At 34.4% G+C, this 22,298-nt stretch overlaps 2 protein-coding genes across 7 annotated transcripts in view; both read right to left on the reverse strand.

Moving 5' to 3' along the window:
* LOC147839576 (uncharacterized) overlaps positions 1 to 22,298 on the reverse strand; it is an 846,284-nt gene that overhangs the window by 234,279 nt on the left and 589,707 nt on the right. The window lies entirely within an intron of this gene.
* Positions 1,971 to 22,298, reverse strand: part of hivep3a (HIVEP zinc finger 3a) — a 102,530-nt gene continuing 82,202 nt past the window's right edge. For 3 of the 6 annotated variants that reach the window (XM_087295534.2, XM_087295536.2, XM_087295535.2), the window contains 4 exons: positions 10,672 to 10,847; positions 9,603 to 9,704; positions 7,677 to 8,347; positions 1,971 to 3,618 (listed from right to left, as the gene is read on the reverse strand). In XM_087295534.2, coding sequence (XP_087151660.2) covers positions 3,046 to 3,618; positions 7,677 to 8,347; positions 9,603 to 9,704; positions 10,672 to 10,847 — 1,522 coding nt within the window. In that variant the 3' untranslated portion in view covers positions 1,971 to 3,045. Of the gene's footprint in view, positions 3,619 to 7,676; positions 8,348 to 9,602; positions 9,705 to 10,671; positions 10,848 to 22,298 lie in introns of those variants that run through there. The other 3 variants (XR_015516590.2, XR_015516592.2, XR_015516591.2) reach the window with 1 other exon arrangement.

Raw genomic sequence — 22,298 nt, forward strand, 5'->3', positions numbered from 1 at the left:
GTCATATTTGAAACAACAGTTTCACATAGATCTAATTAAAAAAAAAAAAAAATGCTTTACTTACAGGCGGCAAGAATAAATAATTGTAAAAAGTGATGACAGTATAACATGTTGATCTATTTCTATGAGTAAAAGGATGAAACATTAAACACTGTAGCCAATCCCAGTCCTGTCTGTTTAACAAATATATTTAGCGATCCTACATTTAGATTTTTGCAGTCGTACTATAGCACACTGTAAATAAAGCAAACTTGATGTAAATAAAATGATTGAGCGGTGAAGCAGTCATATTAATTATATGTGGATTTGTGGAGAGAGTGCAGAACTTGAACCTAATTGAAGTGACTGCAGAACTCTTTGTTGTCTTGTATATTCTCTTATTTATTATAGACTACTTAACTAATATTTGAGAGCTAAATTGAGAAAGTCAAATCCATTTGGAGGGTTAGATGTGGACCTGCTGGTTATGACAACATCTCTGCAGGCACCTTGATGTCAAAAGGATATCAAAAAACACATTAAAAATGCAAATCGATTTGATGTCAAACCTTTGACGTCAATTTAACATCAACACATTGATGCCATTTTGACCTATAAAATAATGACTCAGAAAGTATTTTTATGTAAGAAAGGTGCAAACTTACACTGGAGTTTGTATCCCTATAATACATGTAAACTACCTTGATCTCGTTGCCGTCAAAAAACATGTACATAATATTTTTCTGGACAGTAATTTGTTTTAATGTGTGTTTTTTTTTTTTTACAACAATTTCCATTTGATGTTGTTTTGACATCAAGGTAGTCAATTGACATTAAAGGTTAAAGAAACCCTCAAGTATTATTTTGTGATTTTAGCATATTTGTGTGTGTTGAGCATCAGTTAATACAATGTTAACATCTGTCAGCTTTAATTGTGGAGAAAACGGGATAGTTTTGAGCTTTTGTCAACTAATTTCATTTTCTGGGTTAAAAATTATTTTTGGGCTGGGATCAAAATCTGTGACAGCGTGAATTTGCCTGTCCAGTGATGTTATGTCGGTTTTTCATTATTATTCATAGCTGAGTTTTCTTATCCTATGAGTAGGGTTAGACAGAATCTACAGACATTTTTTGCTATTTCTGCGCAGAATTTTAAAAAAAAATCTGCATATTTATGCAGAATGATTTTGGGAGAATCATAACTAAAAACTTTTTATATTAAATAAAAACATACCGTTTTAAATTTATTTAATGTTTACAATGCAAATCCATATAATAGATCCACTTTATTTGGTAAATTTATTTGATGTTATATGAGCAAGTCGCTCATATAATATCTTTACTATAAGTATTACTCTCTACTATATATTACTTTACAAACTGTAATTTAAATTTAAATTTAATTTGTAATATTTGTCAGATATACTATTAAAATTAAATGAAGTAAATAAACAGAATCAAATATGGGCTAAAAATCTGCGGAAATCTGATGAATTGTACATTTATGAATTGTACATCTTTGATGTATCTGTCAGGGCCGATACAGCAAAGCTGTTGGTTTGCAACAAGCATTTTTGTCAGGAGAGCTGTACAAGAATTGGAGATGATAGAACTTTGTCTCTTATCAGTTGAGTTTGTTATCATTAAGACAAATCGCCTATTTCAATGTTGCTGTGTTTGCATATGTTTAAAATTTTCGGGATTACTGGCAGTATTAATGGTTGAAATATAGGGCAAGAGACCTGATGCACTGCTCCACTGTGTCCTGGGAGTTCAGGAGGAGGGAATTGCTACTCCTTTAAAGTGTTTATATAAACATGATTATCTTTATAATGATGTAACAAATTATGGTTATATATATATATATATATATATATATATATATATATATATATATATATATATATATATATATATATATATATATATATATATATATATATTACGAATAACACATGTAGCTACTGTTTATTTCTTTGCATTTTAACTTTGTAAACTATAAAATCATGGGTCTTCTCACGGTTTGTGTCTCAACTGACAACAGTTGATCACTCCCCTTTTTTCCCCTGTTCTGTCGGCCACGCCCAGTCCTCCCTCTGTCTCAGCACTCCACGCGCAGCATGAAGCATTATTTGTTTAAATCTGAGGTAGACTTGAGCTGAAAGAGGGGGGGTTTCATGACTCTTTAAATCGATTTGCATTTTTTAATGTCAGACAGTATTTTTCATTTATTTAGATAGCCAAAAAAATCATTCCCACTTTCTCAATGCAGCTCTTACATATCATTTAAAGGGGCTTTTTTATTTAAATGCAAAAAAAAAAAATAATAAAAAACCCTCTTTGAAATAATAACAATTAAAATATTAATTCAATCACAATAAATAAATGACAAAACTGTTGTTTTTTTTAATCCAACAAATAATTGTGTTAAAAGCAATGATAACCAAATAGAATACCCCCTTCTTCTTCTTTTAAACACAAGCATTTAAATATGCATTCAACAAAACTGCAGACTGTTAATAAACCAAACTATATTGTGTGCTACTGTGAATTTCATACAGTATATACAATATAGTTAAATATCTTTATATTTTTTGGTGTAAACAGGCCATAAGATTAATTTATTTAATTATAAAATCACAATTCTAAACTTTGCATCATATCTATATGATGCATCTATATATCTATATATCGCTGAATGTTATCACAGGAGGGAATTTGTCAGTTTTTGTCAGTGAAATATTTGTTTAATATGTAAATAATCTAAATATAATGCTGTAAGCTTTACTTTTCAACCATTTTCACTTTAATCATGTTGCAACAGATAGTCTCGAATAGTGGAGGCACTTTTTTGCAACAATATTGAATTTAGTTTATTATTATTATTATTATTATTATTATTATTGCCCCAAACCCTCTTTAATTTCCAACCATGTTAAAAGATAACCAAATGCATTTTTGTGTGGAAAAAAAATTAATAAATTGCAATATTCTGCCAAACATGCAGGTTTGGAGTAATTGCATATAAACAATGACAGACATTTCATTTTTGTCTAAACTTCTCCCTCAACACTTAGCATCCATAGACGTTCTTGAGCCGTCTACCGGCTGAGTTTTCTTGGGACTTCGAGAATGCTTTCTGTTATTTTTTTGAGAGATACTCTTCCAGGTCGTCATTGCGACACTGGGAACCTCTTTTTTTCTAGAAAAAAGCTCTGCTTGAACCACTTCATGGATTTGCTCTTTGTCCTCATCAGAGGAAGCTTCACTCTTGGAGCTCATCTCCACCGCAGGCTCTGTAAACACTATCAGCTGATTCTTCCGATGAGGAACTTCACCCACAGGACTCCTCCCAGCGCCTTTCTCCTTGGTCAGCACAGTGACAGTCATCTGGGCTACGCTGTGGTTCAGAGATGTACTCCGGAGGAGCATATTGGAGCGTGGCTGCACCATCTGGATCCCGCCGATAGGAATGGTGAGGCTGAGATTGGGAATCATCACCTGAGGCTGGGAGTGCAGAGGCAGGTGACTTAACACACGCTGGCCTTCCCTGGGCTGCATGTTCCTGGACAGACGCCCGTGTGCTGGAGGCCAAGACTGGGTCATGTTGGTCCTTCTGTGAGGACTGTGTGTTTTCTCCTTGAAAGGAGACAGAAAAAAATATTTTAGTGAATTCACCAAGTGGTCTGTTGGATATTGTAGAGTGACCACTAATGCAGTCATCTTTATTCTAGGAGCAGGACGTTCTTTCTAAAGAGTGTGGTAAGTCTTGTTTTGCGGATTTAGCTAAAGATAATTCTGGTTCATCCCAAATTAGTATTTCAGACAGTTGATGGTAAACAGATGAGTATATATTTTTAAGTTCAGCCATCATTTCTTGGGTTGGTATGGAAGGTTTTGGTTTTAATTGTATGTAAAGACCGGTGGCCTCGCTGCTATTTCTGATAAAGGTGTGACACTAAAATAACACACAGTGTGCTTTTAGAATCAGGATATTTGTTTTTGCGTGTTTATTTTGGCTGTTTTTGGCTGTCTTGTTTTCAGATGAATAGCTTTTTGTGCTATAATAAAAATGGTCTTTCTATTAGTGGACTAAAACAAACTTGACAAAGAAAGAACGATCCGCATATTTAGTTATGAAGACAGGAAACCCACAGTTTACTAACTGAAGCGTGGCTCATTCAGAAATATTTTCCAAATATATATATTTTTTTGTAAATCTGTGTTGTGCTTAAAAAATAATAACCAGGACCCGTATTTATCAAGCGTCTGAGAATTACTTAAAAGAATACAATTGACTTAAGAGTAAAAAAAAACTTGTTGGCACAAAGCTGCACTTAAAGGTTACTTATCATGCATTTCATTCATAATTTTAGTGAAGGGTAGGAAAAAATTCAAGTGTCGTTTTAGAGGTGATTCACAACACTTATCTGTGCCACAAATGGATTTTTGCATGACGACCATGACACCATTTCTTAATTTAAGGACATTTTCTAAATAATTCATGTAATAATAATTCACACATTAGGGAATTTAAGATAATATATTACAATATATACTTGACATTGGAAAGGAAACAACACGTTAATATTTGTACCAAGTTTTATTAATAACATTTTTAACCAGAGTGCTGTTAGTGGTGGTGTGACCAACCTCAAGTCATTGACAAATGATGGGCTGTCTAAATCAGGGGTGCCCAAACTTTTTGGGCTGAAGCTAAATATACCATACAAAACTTTAATCGTATTAATCATTATAAATATATATTTTTTAATTTTATAATATACTTCTTACAATAAAACCATAAACAATCTCATTTATAACACATTGGAGTTCAACTGAGTTTTACTTGATAGGGAATCGAATGTGTCATAATTGGGTTTTTTGCTACATGCCACTCATATACAGTTGAAGTCAGTACTATTAGACACCTTTTTCATTTTTTTTTCTTTTTTAAATATTTCCCAAATGATGTTTAACAGGGCAAGGAAATTTTCACAGCATGTCTGATAATATTTTTCCTTCTACTAAGGTCTTATACGTTTATATTGGCAAGAAAGCAGTTTTTAACATTTTTTTGAACACCATTTTAAGGACAAAATTATTAGCCCCTTTTAGCAATTTTTTTTTTCCGATTTTTTCGAAAAAAACATCGATATACAATAACTTGCCTAATTACCCTAACCTTCCTAGTTAACCTAATTAACCTAGTTAAGCCTTTAAATGTCACTTTCAGCTTTATATAAGTGTCTTAAAAAATATCTAGTCAAATATTATTCACTGTCATTATGACAAAGATAAAATAAATTTTATTAGAAATTAGTTATTAGAAATGAGTTATTAAAACTATTATGATTAAAAATGTGGTGAAAAAATATTCTCTCCGTTAAACAGAAATTGGGGGAAAAAAATAAACAGGGGGGGGCTAATAATTCTGATTTCAACTGTATATTTGTCCATAAAATGTCTAAAAAAATTGTTTTGGGGTTTTATGACCCTTTCAAAATCTGACTAATTTGCAACATTTAATTAAAACATTTAATTTCTGTTTTGCTTTTTTAGTAGCTCAGCAACAAACAAACAAACAAACAAACAAACAAAAGGTTATGTTAAATTAAAAATGACAATCTTTATTTAAGGGATTTGCCTCAACCTTCCCCATCAGTTGTCGCCATCTGATTGGTTGACGGACCAAATTAAAGGTTAACCTGGGCCAACTTTGGCCTGTAGGCCCTAGTTTGGGCATCTCTGGTCTAAATGATACCATTTGATTAACTGCTTGCTGTCAAGCATATAAAAATCATTATTGCTCTACTGAAAGATTTGTATAGTTCTCTGTCTCCAAACCAAGGATCTGCAACCTGACGGTGAATCACTGTCCGGTTGCCAATTTTTTGCAGTGGAAGTTTAGTCAATTGCACTGCTCGCATTTCACTACTCAGACAACAAGTCATTAAAAAATGTGTGTCGCACAGTTCTCTACTCCACAGCACCACCACAAGCCCTTACTGCCAATTCCTAAGCACTTGAGAGACCTCTCAAACTGTGACAAATAACTGGAAGAATAAGAGGAATTCTTAGTTTTGAGAAATTTGAAAACTTGTCTTCAAACTAAGGTTTGCAAGTAGGAGTAATTTCATGTGAGGCACTTTGAGAAGCTTGATAAATATTGGCCCAGACTCTGGAGATCATTGCTGCATTCTGTAGTACAGCGACATAATCGATCAAGTCCATTACGTACCGGACATTGAGAGGTTGGTGTAGACGTTAAAATGTAATGAGTTATTTATTAAGAAATACAATTAGTTCTCTTTCTAGCAACAACTGCTCATGCATGCACATTTACTTCGTTCTAAACCTGATGCCGTACGCCATCGTACTACAGGGTTGTGATATAAACTGAATTATATTGGCTGTTTTTGAAAAGGAGGAGGAGCTGCTCTATGCCCCGCCCTGTCTTCTTGCTTCAGGTGAGTTTACTCAACAGCGTCAAACAAAAATGCACATTCAAAGCACTTCACAAGACCTTTAACAATTTAGTAGCTGAGACCTAGTCTTAACACTTAAGGGTATTGCACACAGAATCCAAAATTTTCATTCGTAATTTTTACACAATAAAAAAATTACTTCGACCTTATGTTGTGTAAATCGTATTGACAAAGCCTCAGAAAACTTAGTTTGTCATAAACTAAGACAAACTGGGTTCAATTTTTTTCTGCTTTTTGCATCTAAAAAAAGTGCTTTTAGAGTTGTTTTGACAGTTCAGAGCCACCATACAATTGAAAAGCTAAATACAGAATGTTGTCATTTGAGCTACAGTACAGATAACTTTATAACAAACACAGTGCATAAAATAAAGACAAAATGTGGTAGATAATTGAGAACCCTACATGCTGGATTCAGTAACTGGCGCATCTCTCACCTTCTGCTGCTTGGTGTGTGCCTGTGTACGTGCATGTGTGTGTGCGTGTGTGTGTATGTCCATATATTTGACGTACTGCATCAAAAATATAGAAAGAGACATTATAATATTACAATAGAAAGCATGGTCTGCTTTCGATCTGTTGCTGTCAATGCTGCCGCCATCTATTATAATCTCCAGTTACTGCCAGTCTCTGTTCTGGATTTGTTTATGTACGTGAATGTGTGAAGTATCACAAGTATTGTATCAAAATTCTGTTGGGTTCCTGAAATAAACTTTTCATTTCGGGATACTCTGGCGCAGTTCTTTGATAATGAACTGAACTCTCCTTCCTCAACGCAATGTGAACACAATATGTAACCTATTCCTCTTTCTTTTTCTACTTTGGAGAAAAGAGAACAAAGTATTACTGCTAACTAACTCCAAAATGTTGTGCATTTTTTTCGCAATTGATTAATTAAGATTCATCTGACTCAGGTTTGTTTACTTGATGAATGTTTCGCATATGAATACGAAAAAAAAAAACGTATATGAAATTTTTAGACTCCCATATGCAAAGGCCTTTAAAAAAGCTTATGAATCACTCTTATTCTTAAGTTTAGCTTAAGAAGACAATTTATTTCTATGCTTAGAAATTTGACACACTTAAAAGTTCTACTCTGTGCAACTTCATACATACGGCCCTTGATTTTGAATGTGTCTTAAGTGATCTTATCACAGTCTGCACAAAAATGAATGCCCATAAAGCATGAAAAAGCCTCATGAAGTCACTCACCGTTCTTTTCTTGAGGTTTAACCTGTTAGGTGAGGCTTTTGTTGAAGCTCTGGGTCTGTCAGCTTGGTACTGAATAGTTACACTGGCCCCAACAGTCAACGCCAGGGGACAACTGGGAGACGAAGGCCGTATGGGGGACAGGGCTCTAATCGGGGACACACGTCTCTCGGAGAAGGATGAAGTCGAGCGGTCAGAAGGAGACAATGAGGACAGACAGGATGATGGAGACAGACTTAGTCTTGGAGAAGGACATCGTAGAGGGGACATGTCCCGTCCAGGAGACTGTGGTAAAGCAGGGGACATTTGCAGGCCAGGAGAAAGGCTACGGATTGGGGATGAGCACATTCCTGTGGTGGGATCAAGGTGCAAAAGTGTCACTATAGACTTTGTTGTCTTCGGAGAAGAAGCTTCTCCATAGTGGCTGGGCTTTCGAGGGCTCATACTGACAGGCGGTTTGGGATGCTGTTCCCAGCCTGGGTTTGAAAGGCCTAAGATGTCACACGAGCCAGAATCATCTCTGGAGATGGACGTCCACTTGGATGACGAAGAGGAGCATGAAGTCTGCTCGTCACCTTCATCATTATCCTCAGCTTCGTCATCGGACTCTTCCGCATCCGAGAACTGGTGTTCTTCCACTTCCTCTGTCTCAAGGAAATGTTTAGCACTGTCACCTACAGCACAAAAGAGTCACAGTATCAGCATTCCACAGAAATTATATACAATATATTTTTAAAACAACAAATACATATATTATTTTGCATTATTAAAGGCTGTGTGGAATACTTGAATCTGATCGGTCAGCCACAACATTCCTAGGTATGTTATTCCCAGATAACAACCATCAAAACTAAGAACACAGGCTCATCCTGTGAACTTTGAATCATCTTGACTGTGCAGTGAATGCATCTGTGTCCATATTAACATGCTTGTCTGTCACGGTACTGTTTGGTGACATTTTGTGACTGAATAAAACAAAGGTTAGTGCATGCTTCATTCAGCCATTTTTGTTTCTGTCAGCTTTAGCTTTAGTTATGAAATTAATAAACTACTGCGACTCAGAAATTGTTCTGTATAATTTTTTTTTTACATTTTGTACAAGTAGCAGTGTATTCAGTAGGATAAAGTATATGTAGATGATGAAGCCCTCTGTTTTGCATTGAGCTGCTGATAAGCCTATAACTTTTGTTATAACAAGCCACTAGATGTACTTTATCCTTTATATATCATTATATATGGCATTTTATATTTGAATGAAGCACTGATAATGTTTTTTCCTCAAAATTTTGGATAAAACTGAGTTTTTCCACCAACTATATATTTTTTAATCTTCTGAACTTGGTACTATAAAATCTAAATTTACAGTTTTTATTTTTATGTGGAATATTGTAGAAAAAAGTATAAATTATTTACCGTTGCCATGCATTATTTGGAAAAATAATGTGCTTTTGTAGTCTTTAATTAAATAGCTCAGCATACCCCAACCGTACAATAAATTCTTTAAAGACTGAATCAAATCCCAACTTTTATCATTTTTTTTCACATTTGAGAAGCTGTTTTACTTATCTTTATCACAATAAGAAACCAAGTACAATCTTTAATACCAGATTTTAAAAAATTGGTATTGTAACACCTAAAAATTTCCATAAACATGCTGCTATTTTGTTATTTTATGCACCAAAACAATGCTCTTAATGACATTATTATTTTAGTTAGCAAGAAATGTCATCTGTAGTCTACAAAATTAAAATGTTAAAATTTAAAAATAAGCGGTCTCTATTTTTTAAAGTCTTTAATTAATGTATAACAAACATAAGTTACATTTTATTTATTACATTTTTTAAAATATTTATTGATTATTTTTTCTTCTTTATTTTTTCATCCTTATCTTCATAACTTGACATCAAAACACAGCACTTTTTTTCTCACCTCCTTCATCTGTCTCCAGCTCACACTGGACTGGTCCTGGAGCAGGTCCCTCTGGACATCTCTTCCCATGAGCCTTTGACTTCATATGTTTGGTTAGATTCCCTGAGGAAAGCAATATGAGAGTTTCAACATGGGAAGGAAAAAAGAATCGTATTTATATAGTGCATCCCTGCGAGAGTACAGGTGTTGACTCAGTTATCCATGTGCATATAAACAAGCTTTACTACTGATACGATAACATCTACAACACACCACTATCATCTCCTTTCAGATATTTTTTTATGTATACATTTCCTTTTTTAAATAATTAGTAATATAATATGGCTTGCTGCTTAATAAAAAAATCTAAAATAATGCATTATAAATTTATCATTTATATTATAATATATTATAAATTTCACAAATTACAAAAATTCAAATGATAAAGAACTGGCAAGTAACATATTGCATTAAACATGACTTTTGTTTTATAGAAAGGCTAAAATAGTGTTTTGTTGGCTAAAATGTATTTGGTAAAATATACAGTTCTTCAATGTTTGTTAAACTGTATTTTAAACTGTATTTGTTAAACTGTGTTTACTGTACTATATATATATATATATATATATATATATATATATATATATATATATATATATATATATATATATATATATATATATAATTTTAATTATTTTTAAATTAATTAGTTTGTTTAAAATAAATTTTAATTATTATTCATTAGATTATTCAATTATTGGTTTTATAAACAGCTTTCTATCACTACAGAGGATATCAGAGAATGTTTTATTTTAAATAAATCTTCTAAATCTTGCATAAATCGTACTATAAATTTTACAGATAATTTTAATTGTATAATTTTATAATTCTTTCATTCTGCATACTTCCGTTTTCCTTGAAGTGAAAGACAAAACTTATTTCGGTCATATATTTTTACACTAACATACAAAAGAGCATATATAAATAAGCAAACTAATTTAGTTTTATTTTCACAGTGACATTATTAGTGTAATGTGAACAGACATGTACTAAAAACCACAGATCTCCATTCATCAGCATTTCAGCATACCTTTGGTTTTGAAGGCAAAGTTACAGTGCTGGCAGACATAAGGTCGGGCGTCCGTGTGGAGTCGTATGTGTTTGCGCAGCATGCTTGGTTTCTTACAGCGTATTCCACACTCTTCACATACATATCGACCTCTTCCTCGTCCACGTACATACACATATTCCTCACTTGACCTGTAGCTGAAAAAACATAACATAACAGCTGAAAGAACATGTTGTGTAAATCTACAATGCAGGGTTGGACCACGATCAGACAGGAGTCACAGACAAATAACAAAATTAAGGAACACACACAAAATAATAATAATAATAATAATAATAATAATAATAATAATAATAATAATAATAATAACTGACCAAAAAGTAATGACAGCATATGATATTGAACTTATTCAAATAAGCTAACTATGTTACAGATTATTTTAAGTCATATAAACTGTTTTAATCAGTTTAATCTAATATGTGTTAAATTACTTGAACTTAAGTCATTTAAATTACAAAATTACTAGTGAAGAAAAGAGTACTGAAAAATCATACTCAAGTAAAAGTACAGTTACTTGCCTAAAAAGCTGATGCGTTTGCATGTAATTTATGGATGTGTGTAAACGTAACATTCTGTAGTGCATCGAGTTATTGCTCAGCAATTATACAACATCATAAGACGTTAATATAGGTTTGTTTTAGGTTATGATGTCAGGTGACCAAAATTCAAGGTCTAGCCAATATCTAAGGGCAATGTTATTTTGATGTCCAATAATGAAGTGAAAAATTTTGATATCTGATTAATTTTAGGTTGTTATAAAGTGACCAAAATCCAAGTCGAGCCAACATCTTAAACCAACATCCTATTGACGTCAAATACTGATATTTATTCATCAGATATGGCAACCAAAACCCAATGTCTGATAGACGTCATAGTGGTAACATCCACACAAGGTCAAGCTGTAACATCATTAGACGTTGCTATTTGGTTGGTTTTAGGTTGTGTAGGTATGTCATGATGACGTCTTGTGCCTGCTGGGTGTTTAAGGCCATGTTTAAGGCCATTTTGTTCATCATACAGTAAACATCCATCATCTTCTCATCAGTGACACGCAGTCTAAACATTTTCTGGGTCAATGCATGTAAAGATTTTGGACATCTTCTTGGACACTTCTTATTCTTCCAAACAGTTTTCGGCAATTATAAAGTGCAGATGTCTTGAGGTAGCTCATTATGATGCGATTTACCTTATATGTGTGATTTGATTGGAATCACAGGACAGATTTTTCAAATCCCCATAGACAAGAAAAAATAAAGTAGTGACTGCAGGTTAAAAGAAAGTAGTGGAGTAAAAGTACCGATACTGCACTAAAAATGTATTCGAGGGAAAATAAAAGTACACTTTTAAAAAGTACTTAGTATATCCAATTCCTGAGAAAAACTACTCAATTACAGTAATTTGGCTATTTGTAATTAGTTACGTTACACCACTGCTTGTAAGGTTAACTTGGCTTAACCTAAGAAAATGAAGATTATTTTATAGCGTAATATATAAAAAAAAATAAAAAATACAGACAACCCTAAAATATGCATTTCTTTTGAGACTGCATTTATTTAATAAGAAATATACAAAAAATTGTAACAATATGAAATATTATTGCATTATAAAATAAATGTTAAACAATAGTTATAATCAAGTTTCAGATTCATTTCTCCAGTTTTCAGGATCATATGATCCTTCAGAAATCACTCTAATCTGAATTATTATTATCATTATCATTATTATTATTATTATTATTATTATTATTATTATTAATAGCAATAGTAATAGTAATACAAGCAATAAATACTGGAATAATAATAATATATATTTTTTTACATTTAATAAATGCCATCTTGAACAAAATAATTTACTTAAAAAAAAACATGACTACCAAACTTTTGATGTTTAAATATACTTGTAAGTACACATTTGTAGTTTTGTGATTTCAATTTAGCCCATTATGTTAACCTTTTGAAATTATAAAATATTAACTTTAAATGTTAAATCAAGTTACACATTACAGTTACACTTTTAATTAAGTAATGTGTTTTAGTATTTTACATTTGACAATCGAAACAAATTATTTAAAGAAAACACACAGTTATTGCAGCAAATATTTATCATGAACTTTAAAGTAGACCACATGTGATATGGGTTTGGAAAAACATGCTGACGCTTCAATAGAAACATACATTTGGGTCATTGACTATGTTTAAATAGACATCAGTATTCGAATGATTTGCCTTAGTCTGAATAAGACAATAATAATTAAGGTGTTTACATGAGTTCCTTTTTGAATGTTCCTTTCAAAAACCCGTTTTACATGTTAAAGCACATAGTTCGATTAATGTCATATGTCACCATGCGATACACATTTCCTCCAGAGTTTCATGTAATTTTGTAAGTTTCATTTTTTTATTTGTTAACTTAAACTGCAGTTTGGCACTTTCACTTTTATTCAGGAACATTTCATGCATGAGAAGAAAAAAATCTCTCCATTAAACAGAAAACGGGAAAAAATAAACAAACAGTGGGCTAATAATTCAGTGGGGCTAATAATTCTGACTTCATTCTATTATACATATATAAGCTAAACAAACATAATGTAACATAAAAACAGCACACACTGTAAGTCCTCAACATCACCTCTAGGTTAATTAAAATACCAGTGGAGCAAAACCTCTGCGCTAGAAAATGCACATAAAGAGGCCTATACATTGATCTCACAGGTCTGTGTGGGAGATCTGATCTCAAATCTATAGCACCTGCATGCTACGCTTTTAAAGGTGTTCCTAAACAGTCTGATATGCTTGGCACAGACCCTCTTTCAGACACCACACATGCGTAAATATCCATACACCCCCTCCGCCTACCCACAGACACACATACACACACGGGTAGTCTGGCTGGGTATCCACCCTGTTTGTGTCCAGAAAGTCCCAAAACGGGGCCTCCACTTGACCTCAAACAGAGCACCATTTATAATGTCAAGAACTAGGGCCCCCCTCCCTTCCGACCCCCTTCACTGCCACCCCCGGCTCAAATATGGGGTTCTTGCAATGCCGCTCTGTGCCCAGAGTCCACACGACTGTGCCAATGCAAACAGCTGAGAGGGGGGGAACCCTAGACCCAACCAGCTGCTCATAACCAATAACATGAGCACACATCAAGAACTGTGTGCCAGCTTTCTTAAAAATAACAGTCATAATAGGGTTCAATTTTGGGGATTTTATTTTTTAGTTTTAGCCAGTGGAGCTATTTAATAGGCACTTATGATATGAAATGTTAATTTCTGTAACAGACTGATGTTCTATATGCGGTAAACATAAAATGAAAGTGATCTAATTAAAAAAGTCATTCTGAATAGGGCTGTACAATACTGAAGAAAAACGTGACGTGTGATCGCATTTATAATATAATACAAAAATTAAAGCTGCAAGCAGCGATGATAGGGACCTCGCACCCGGGCTCACCGCCGCCCGGTGGCATTACGATGACAGAGAACAGCGAACAACAATAATTTAAGCCAATATATTAAAAAAAATCTGAGGAAATCACAGATTTATGCCAAACATCCTCCTGTCAGCAGGTGGCGCTGTAACTGTGACTCAAGATTGGCATGTAGATGCCTTCAGTAGAAGAATTTAATTAACCATGTGAAGTTTTAGGCACATGGGACATTGTTTGCCTGAGTTATAAGCCAAACTACCTTCTGCCAGCAGGTGGCGCTATGACTGACTCAATCTTGTTATGGGCATGTATTCAGGGGAGGACTTTTATCCACCATGTGAAGTTTCAGGCTGATCGGACTTTGTGTGGTTGAGTTATGGGGACTTCCTGTTCCATGGCGAAGCGTTGAGGCTTGTCATGCCGCCACGGACACGCCCTTCTGTGAAAACTCCAGACCCTAACAATATATAATCGCTAGAGCTTTCAGATGACACCACTCAAATTTGGTGCTGATACGATAAAGTTTGTGGGAAGAGTTTGTTACTCTGTAAATCATGTCATTTCCTGTGGCCAGCAGGTGGCACTATAACTGTATCTGGATATCGGCTTGTAATTGTGTTCATGGTCAGGACTGTTATCAAGCGTGTGAATTTTGAGGCAGATCGGATAATGCATGCCTGAGTTATAATGACTTCCTGTTTTGTGGCGAATCATCAAAGTTTGCGAGGCCGCCACGGACACGCCCATCGATGAAAACTCAAAAGCTTCGGAATTTAACATCGCCAAGGCCTTTAGATGACATAACCCAATTTTGGTGTTGATCGGATAAAATCCCTAGGAGGAGTTCGTTAAAATACAACTCCTAAAAATAGCAAAAACGCCACTTTTTCGCCGAAGGAAGTTAAAAATATCCGACTTCCTGTTGGGTTTGAGTTATGGCTCCAAGTGACTTTTTCGTATGTTTTGGCATGTTTGAGGTGTGTGCCAATTTTCGTGCATGTGTGTGATTCGTAGACCGGGGGCTCGTCCGTTAAACTTTTATATGTGGCGCTGTCGAGTCATTTTGCCACGCCCACTTCAATAATTTTATGGGCATGTTTTCAGGAGAGGACTTTTATCAACCATGTGAAGTTTCAGGCAGAGCAGACATTGTGTGGTTGAGTTATAAGGACTTCCTGTTCCATGGCGAAGCGTTGAGGCTTGTCATGCTGCCACGGACACGCCCCTCTGTAAAAACTCCAGACCCTAACAATATATAATCGCTAGAGCTTTCAGATAACACCACTCAAATTTGGTGCTGATACGATAAAATTTGTGGGAGTTAGTTTGGTACAGTGTAAAACATGTAATTTCCTGTGGCCAGCAGGTGGCGCTATAACTGTATCTAGATATTGGCATGTAAACGTGTTCAGGTCAGGACTCGTATCAAACGTGTGAATTTTGAGGCAGATCGGATAATGCATGCCTGAGTTATAATGACTTCCTGTTTTGTGGTGAATCGTCAAAGTTTGCAAGGCCGCCAAGGACACGCCCATCGATGAAAACTCTAAAGCTTTGCAATTTAACATCGCCAAGGCCTTTAGATGACAAAACCCAATTTTGGTGTCGATTGGATAAAATCCCTAGGAGGAGTTCGTTAAAATGCAACGCCTGGAAATGGCAAAAATGCCACTTTTTCGCCGCAGGAAGTTAAAAATATCTGACTTCCTGTTGGGTTTGAAATATGGCTCCAAGAGACTTTTTCGTATGTTTTGGCGTGTTTGAGGTGTGTGCCAATTTTCGTGCATGTGCGTGATTCGTATATCGGGGGCTCGTCCGTTTAATTTTTCTAGGTGGCGCTGTCGAGTCATTTTGCCACACCCACTTCTGAAACCCATAACAAACGTAAATTTTCGCCACTTCTGAGGCTTGTGCAAAGTTGCATGAGTTTTCGGGCATGTTTAGCCCCTCAAAACCACGATTCATTCCGCGGAAGAAGAAGAAGAAGAAGAAGAAGAAGAAGAAGAAGAAGAAGAAGAAGAAGAAGAAGAAGAAGAAGAAGATACGGAGCAATTCCAAGTAGCGCAAATGGATTTACTGTTTAAACAATGTGGCACAAAATGGGAAAATTAGGGTTGCTCTTGTCTGAATACAGCAACAAATCACACCAAACACGTATTGCGCCTTATTGCGCTGGGTGTATGATAGGGTCCTTAATATTTTCTTATTACATGGCTCTCTGGAATACTTGATTCTGATTGGTCACAATATTCCATGGTATGTTATTCCCAGATAACAACCGCAGATAATAATAACACAGGCTCATCCGTATTCATGCTTGTCTGTCACATCACTGTTTTTGATTGTTACAATTTTGTGCCTGAATAATACATAGATTAGTGCATGCTTCATTCAGCAATTTTCATTTCTGTCAGCTTTGCGTTTAATTAAAGAAAGAATAAACTATTACTGTGCAGAACAATGTTGTGGGTCAATTTTTTATGTTTTTTGGCAACCAGTCATGTAATAAGTGGGATAAAGTACATCCAGTTGGTTGTTTTTGCAGAAAATAGTCTTTCATTCTTATTAGCAGCCCTCGACTTCACTCCAGGTTTCTGGGCTTGTTGAGGTTTATTCTGGAACAGCAAGGCAGAGTAAAGCTCTTAAGGCTTTTAAATAAGTCTTTTTAGGTTTTGTACAAGGGAATGGTTGTTATCGCAGATTAGAACACACCTGTCTGGCATACTCGATTCTGATCATTCAAACACAACATTCCAAGATATGTTATTTCCAGATAACAACTGCTGAATAACATAGGTTGTTCAGGAAACATCAAATCAAATTCGAGTTTTGACAAAAAAATTGCAAACTCCCCTGCAAATTCTATCTGTACCAAAATAAAACAATATTTCAGCATATTTTCATATTTAGTCTAATTGCCTGGTCTAACCCAAGGTTTTCTGATACAAAGACATACAGGTAGTTATAATTTTTCTTTTTGTAGATAAACTTGGAATATTTACTAATTGCATCGAATTATTTAATTGTGAATTGGACTGATCTGACAACATCTGTTGTAAAGTCAGCAACTCACTTATTCAAATGAGCTGTTCAAAGTAAGTCTCCAGTAAATGTTTCACTGAACTATCTCAATGGTTTAAAAAAATGGTGCAGTATTGATGTCTAACTAACATAAAATAATAATGTATTTTTGCTGCTGTATCGCATAATAAATATTAAACTAACATGCTTACTCTAAAACTAACAATATTAAAACAGATTTTTTTTTTTTTTTTTTTTACATTGCTTGTATTGACACCACACATTTACACACATTGTGGTTGTATTGTTTTGTTTCATACTAGGGTACAGGGCTTGACATTAACTTTTTTGCTCACCAGCCACTGTGGCTAGTAGATTTCCAACATTACTAGCCACTCACCATTTTCACTAGCCACACTTTTCTTGTTGGGAAAATATATTTTGCTTAAACTTGACTTTGACATGGAAAATTACTTGATTTAGATATTGTGTTATGTCCACATGCATTCTCATTCATTTAACTTCTTGTGTGTATTGTGTATTAGCTTGCTCAGTGTGCATGAGCAAATGGACTGTCACAATGCAATCAGTTTTTATTTCACGACTTTTCTGGGCTCAAAATTAAGGATTTACCAAATTTATCTCTGACCACACCAAATAAGTATTTCTTAGCCACAATTTTTAATGTGTAAAAACAAGGAAAATATAGCTTTATAGGTGCACTTTTTAATTCAACAAAACTTTTCTTTAAAAAAACACTACAAAAATAATGATTGGCATGTATCTAAAAGATGAACAGTAATCCATCTTGGCTAAAAGTCCCAGATCATCAGTTAACTACACATAAACAGGGAGTAATCTCCCATAAAAGCAATGTTATTGTTTAATAAAAAAAAAAGATAATTAAACCATGTTAACAAAAATAACTGTAAGCAAAAGAAAGTAGGTGAAACATATCGTGCACACTGTATGTTAGGCCTGTTAATAAACTCTTCTAAGAATAATTACAATGAAAGCAGTGACTGCTGCTGCTTATAAAACAATATGTGTGTATATATATATATATATATATATATATATATATATATATATATATATATATATATATATATATATATATATATATATATTTTTTTTTTTTTTTTTTTTTTTATCTCAAGCTCTTGAAAGAAGCAGGACTTGGGTGCACGATCATCACTCTTTGTCCAGTCTATTTCAAAGGGAACCAATTGCACCCGTTGCGCTTCCTCTAGGCACGGTTGGTTGCTTCGCCCAAGTAAACGGTAGAGCGCATCACATCAGCTGTTAGCGCGAGTGATCATGCTCTCATTCTGTATTCATCATTCTTTTGCTTGCACGAACACGGTTATTTTTATCAGTCGTGCTGCTTATCGATTCTAATATCACATTTGCATGAATATTGGGCCATGCTTATTGTTGAACCCTGCTTTTAAGAAAACTACAATTTAAAAATGATTTTCAACCAGCCAAAGTGGCTAGTGGAGGTGTCTGTCTAACCCGCCACAGCTGAAATCTACCTGCATTTGGAGGGTTGGCGGGTGTTAATGTAAAGCCCTGCAAGGGGACATGATATATTTTGTTATTTTTACTTGTTTGCACTTGAATTATCATGATTTATGAGTATGACTTTTGGAAATACATTAGCAAAATAAACATTCATAATAACTACATTTCAATAAAGTACATAAACAACAATACTTTTGTACTTTAAAAAATAGAACTTTATATTTTTATTTTTATTAGGGTATTTGTGCTTTTAATCAACTGCCTGATCTGGTGTCAGCTGGTAATGTTGCACCACTAAAGTGTGAAAAACTGCTCAGGTGTCTGACATGTACTGATCATTAATGCAGTTTTAACCTATTTAGATGCAGCATCTATGAAGGGTGTAAGCTGTCAGATATACATGCAGAACTATTAGTCATACCAATGTCCTCTTCAAGTCTGCAATACACCACACCTACTGTTTAAATGGTGTGTTCTGATGTGTGGGACCAAAATAGTAAAAAAAAAAAAATAAATCTATATGACTTCTAAATAAAGATTTTTAACAAATGTTTTTCTGAAGGACAGTTCACCCAAAAATTATACTTACTCTAAAATTGAGCTAAGAGTTTTTTTTATTCTTTTGTTGAACACAAAATGAGATATTTTGAAGAAAGCTGAAAACCTGTAATCGTTGACTTCTATAATAGGAAAAAAAATTCTATGGAAGTCAATGATTAGAGATTTCCAGCTTTCTTCAAAATACCTTGGACCCTATTATACACCTGGCGCAATAACGCGCAAAACGTGTTTGGTGAAATTTGTTGCAGACCAGTTTTCAGACCAGCGCAACCCTAATTTTCATGTTTTGCACCACGTTGTTTCATGGGTTTCATGGGTTCATGGGTTTCACGTTGGACTCATGGGTGTTATGCTCTAAAAAGAAGGTGTGTTAAGGCTCACTGTTGGCCTGTTGCTATTTTGACAAACCGAAATATAGTACACCATTGACCAACTGAAAGCTGGCCAAAAGTCCAGCACAGCATGTTGGTTATGCACCTATGCAGGTTCAAACGATTATGTTTTGCATGATAAGCACAGGATGTACAGCAATAAAAAAAATATCTTTACATATTGTATAAAATATAATTCACTTTTTTTTTTCATTTCTCATTAGAGTTATCCTTGATTTTCTAGTAGTATGTTGTGTATGCTTTGCCTAAAGAGATGTTAAATCATTTACCTTAGTCATTCTTTACCATATATATTTTTATATTCTATACTATATTTTGTATCCTCTGTCAAATTATATGCTAACCCAAACTGGCCTTTGAGGAGATGTATTTTGCATACTAATGAGGCATTTTGCAGAAAGAGCTATCTTGGACGAGAAATATGCACCCGAAACAATAAAAATAACATGTGTCTCTCACTTCTGATTTCCTGTGTAACCATTTACGAAAACATATTGGAGCCTATGGAGGTCTCTAAGCATGTGCATTTAACTGGTCCAGTTCTTCTGTGCAAAAAAGAGGAACTAGAGATGGTGCAGACAAGCTGACAGAGACAACCTGCCTTCTCCTTCTTCTGTGTATATAAACTGGGTCTTTAATCCTAAGAAAACACTCGCAGAGCACCTGGTGTGTTCTCTTGAATAGCATTGTATAACCAAAAGGACACATTTGTGCGACCCAGGGCCCTGATCGAATTATTCATTTGTACTTTAATAAATGACTAATATTTTTAAAATTGATCCCCACCTCCTAAGTTTGTATTGAACACGCATGGAATAATACACCTCTTATTTCAACAATATGAAAAAAAAAAAAAAAAGGATTAAAATACTACCTCCATGCCTTCCTCGTCTCGGGGTGCTTTTTTTCAGTTTTTTCATGACAATTTGTATGTTATTATTATTAGCAGTATTTATTATATGCATATTTAAATATGCTTTAATAAAACAAGTTTAGATTTTTCCACTTGTCAAGTTTTAGAGACGTATGCATCACCATATGGGGCATAAGAATAGGATGTGTGCTTGGATGGCCAATAACTCATGTGTTTTTTTGATCACACTTCAGTATTATAGTTCATTTATTCGTTAACTAGAAATTAGAACTAAATTTAGAAATAGTCTTGAAACAAATCTTTGTGCTTAACAAACCAAATTAAATATGTAGGCTAATTGGTGTCTTCAGTGGAGAGCATGCAACATATTTTCTTATCTGCAAAAGTAAAGGAGTAAAGTAAAGAGTAAAAGAAAACTAAATAGAAAGTTAAGAGGCAGAAAGGAGGAGGCTTGTTCTTTGTCCTTGCGCAGATGGTTTGTTTAACTGTTTCTTGCTAGTAAAGCATTCAGTTTTTCCACTTACAAAGTCCGCTAAGTAAATAGCAAATGCGCCATGGCGCGACGCATCTGACTCTTAAAAGAAACGTAAGATGAGACTCTGATTGGTTTAATGCACGTTATTCTTAATACACACCCAAAACTCATTAATAGAATAAGCACAACCCTGTTAGACCACGTGGAGCGGCGCAGAGCATATTGTTCCTTCCTTAAAATACCAAAAGTGGCTTCGGACACGCCCCTAATGCTTTTGTGCCATGCGCGTTAGATTTTGCGCCTAGATCTGTAAAATAGAGCCCCTTGTCTTTGATTTACTGAAATGTCTTCAACAGAAGGATGGAACTCAAAAAAAAATATTTGAATCAAACAAATGGTGATTAAGTTATGACAGGCTTTATATAAATATTTATTAAAAAACTGATTTTTAAAGTGAACTGTTTAGTAAACTGATAACTTCATAAGTTTTGCTCCGATAACTTTACAAAAAAGGCAGTACAGGACATTCTATTATCTAGATATGGTTATTTGCAATCCTTTTAGGTGAGACTTTTTGAGATTATTTAGCTAGTTTTATCATCTACCGGTTCTAAAGTTTAATACTTTAGTGAACAAGATTAGTGAACAAACACCTAAACTTCAGTGTGACTGAGGAATAAGCTTTAAACTCAAATGCGAAAACTCAAGACATTCTTAGATAAACTGTGCAGTAACCACATAATTACCCTCCACCTGAAACTCTGAGTCAATCCATTTTTTAAACATTCACGCAAAATCACTCGCCTAATACATCAAGTAAAACCTCAGAGCTTCTAATTTTAATATGCTCAAACCACCTTAACCACTTTGAGTCTTTTCATACTGAAGAGACAGAAATGTGTCCTAAACCTGTGCTCTCCAAAAGCCAGACGTGTGCGGTGAAACAGCACAGTGCAATTATGAGTCAATATCATGGGTGCTGTGAAGAGTATGTTGTGTGTTATAAGTGCCATCATTTTTCAGAACCGCCACAGATGGTTGTTTCTAGGAAGACTTGTCCTTGTAAAATGATCTCAGTCACGACAGACTAAGGCACAGACTACATAACCTTGAAGAACTGCATTTGTTCTTTCTAGCTGCATGCCTGATTTATTTTGTAGTTTGTTCAAAAAGCCTTGAAGCCAGACTGATTCATAGTTTTATTTTAAATCTCAGATCATTTTTGTTATGGTGACCTAGCTCACTAATTTGAAATAGCTGGGGAAAAAGCTTTAGATCTCTTTTATTTAAAAAAAAATCCTACATT

Source organism: Danio rerio, chromosome 19 (assembly GCF_052040795.2).
Source record: "Danio rerio strain M-AB ecotype USA chromosome 19, GRCz13ab, whole genome shotgun sequence".
In the NCBI taxonomy this organism is placed as follows: domain Eukaryota; kingdom Metazoa; phylum Chordata; class Actinopteri; order Cypriniformes; family Danionidae; genus Danio; species Danio rerio.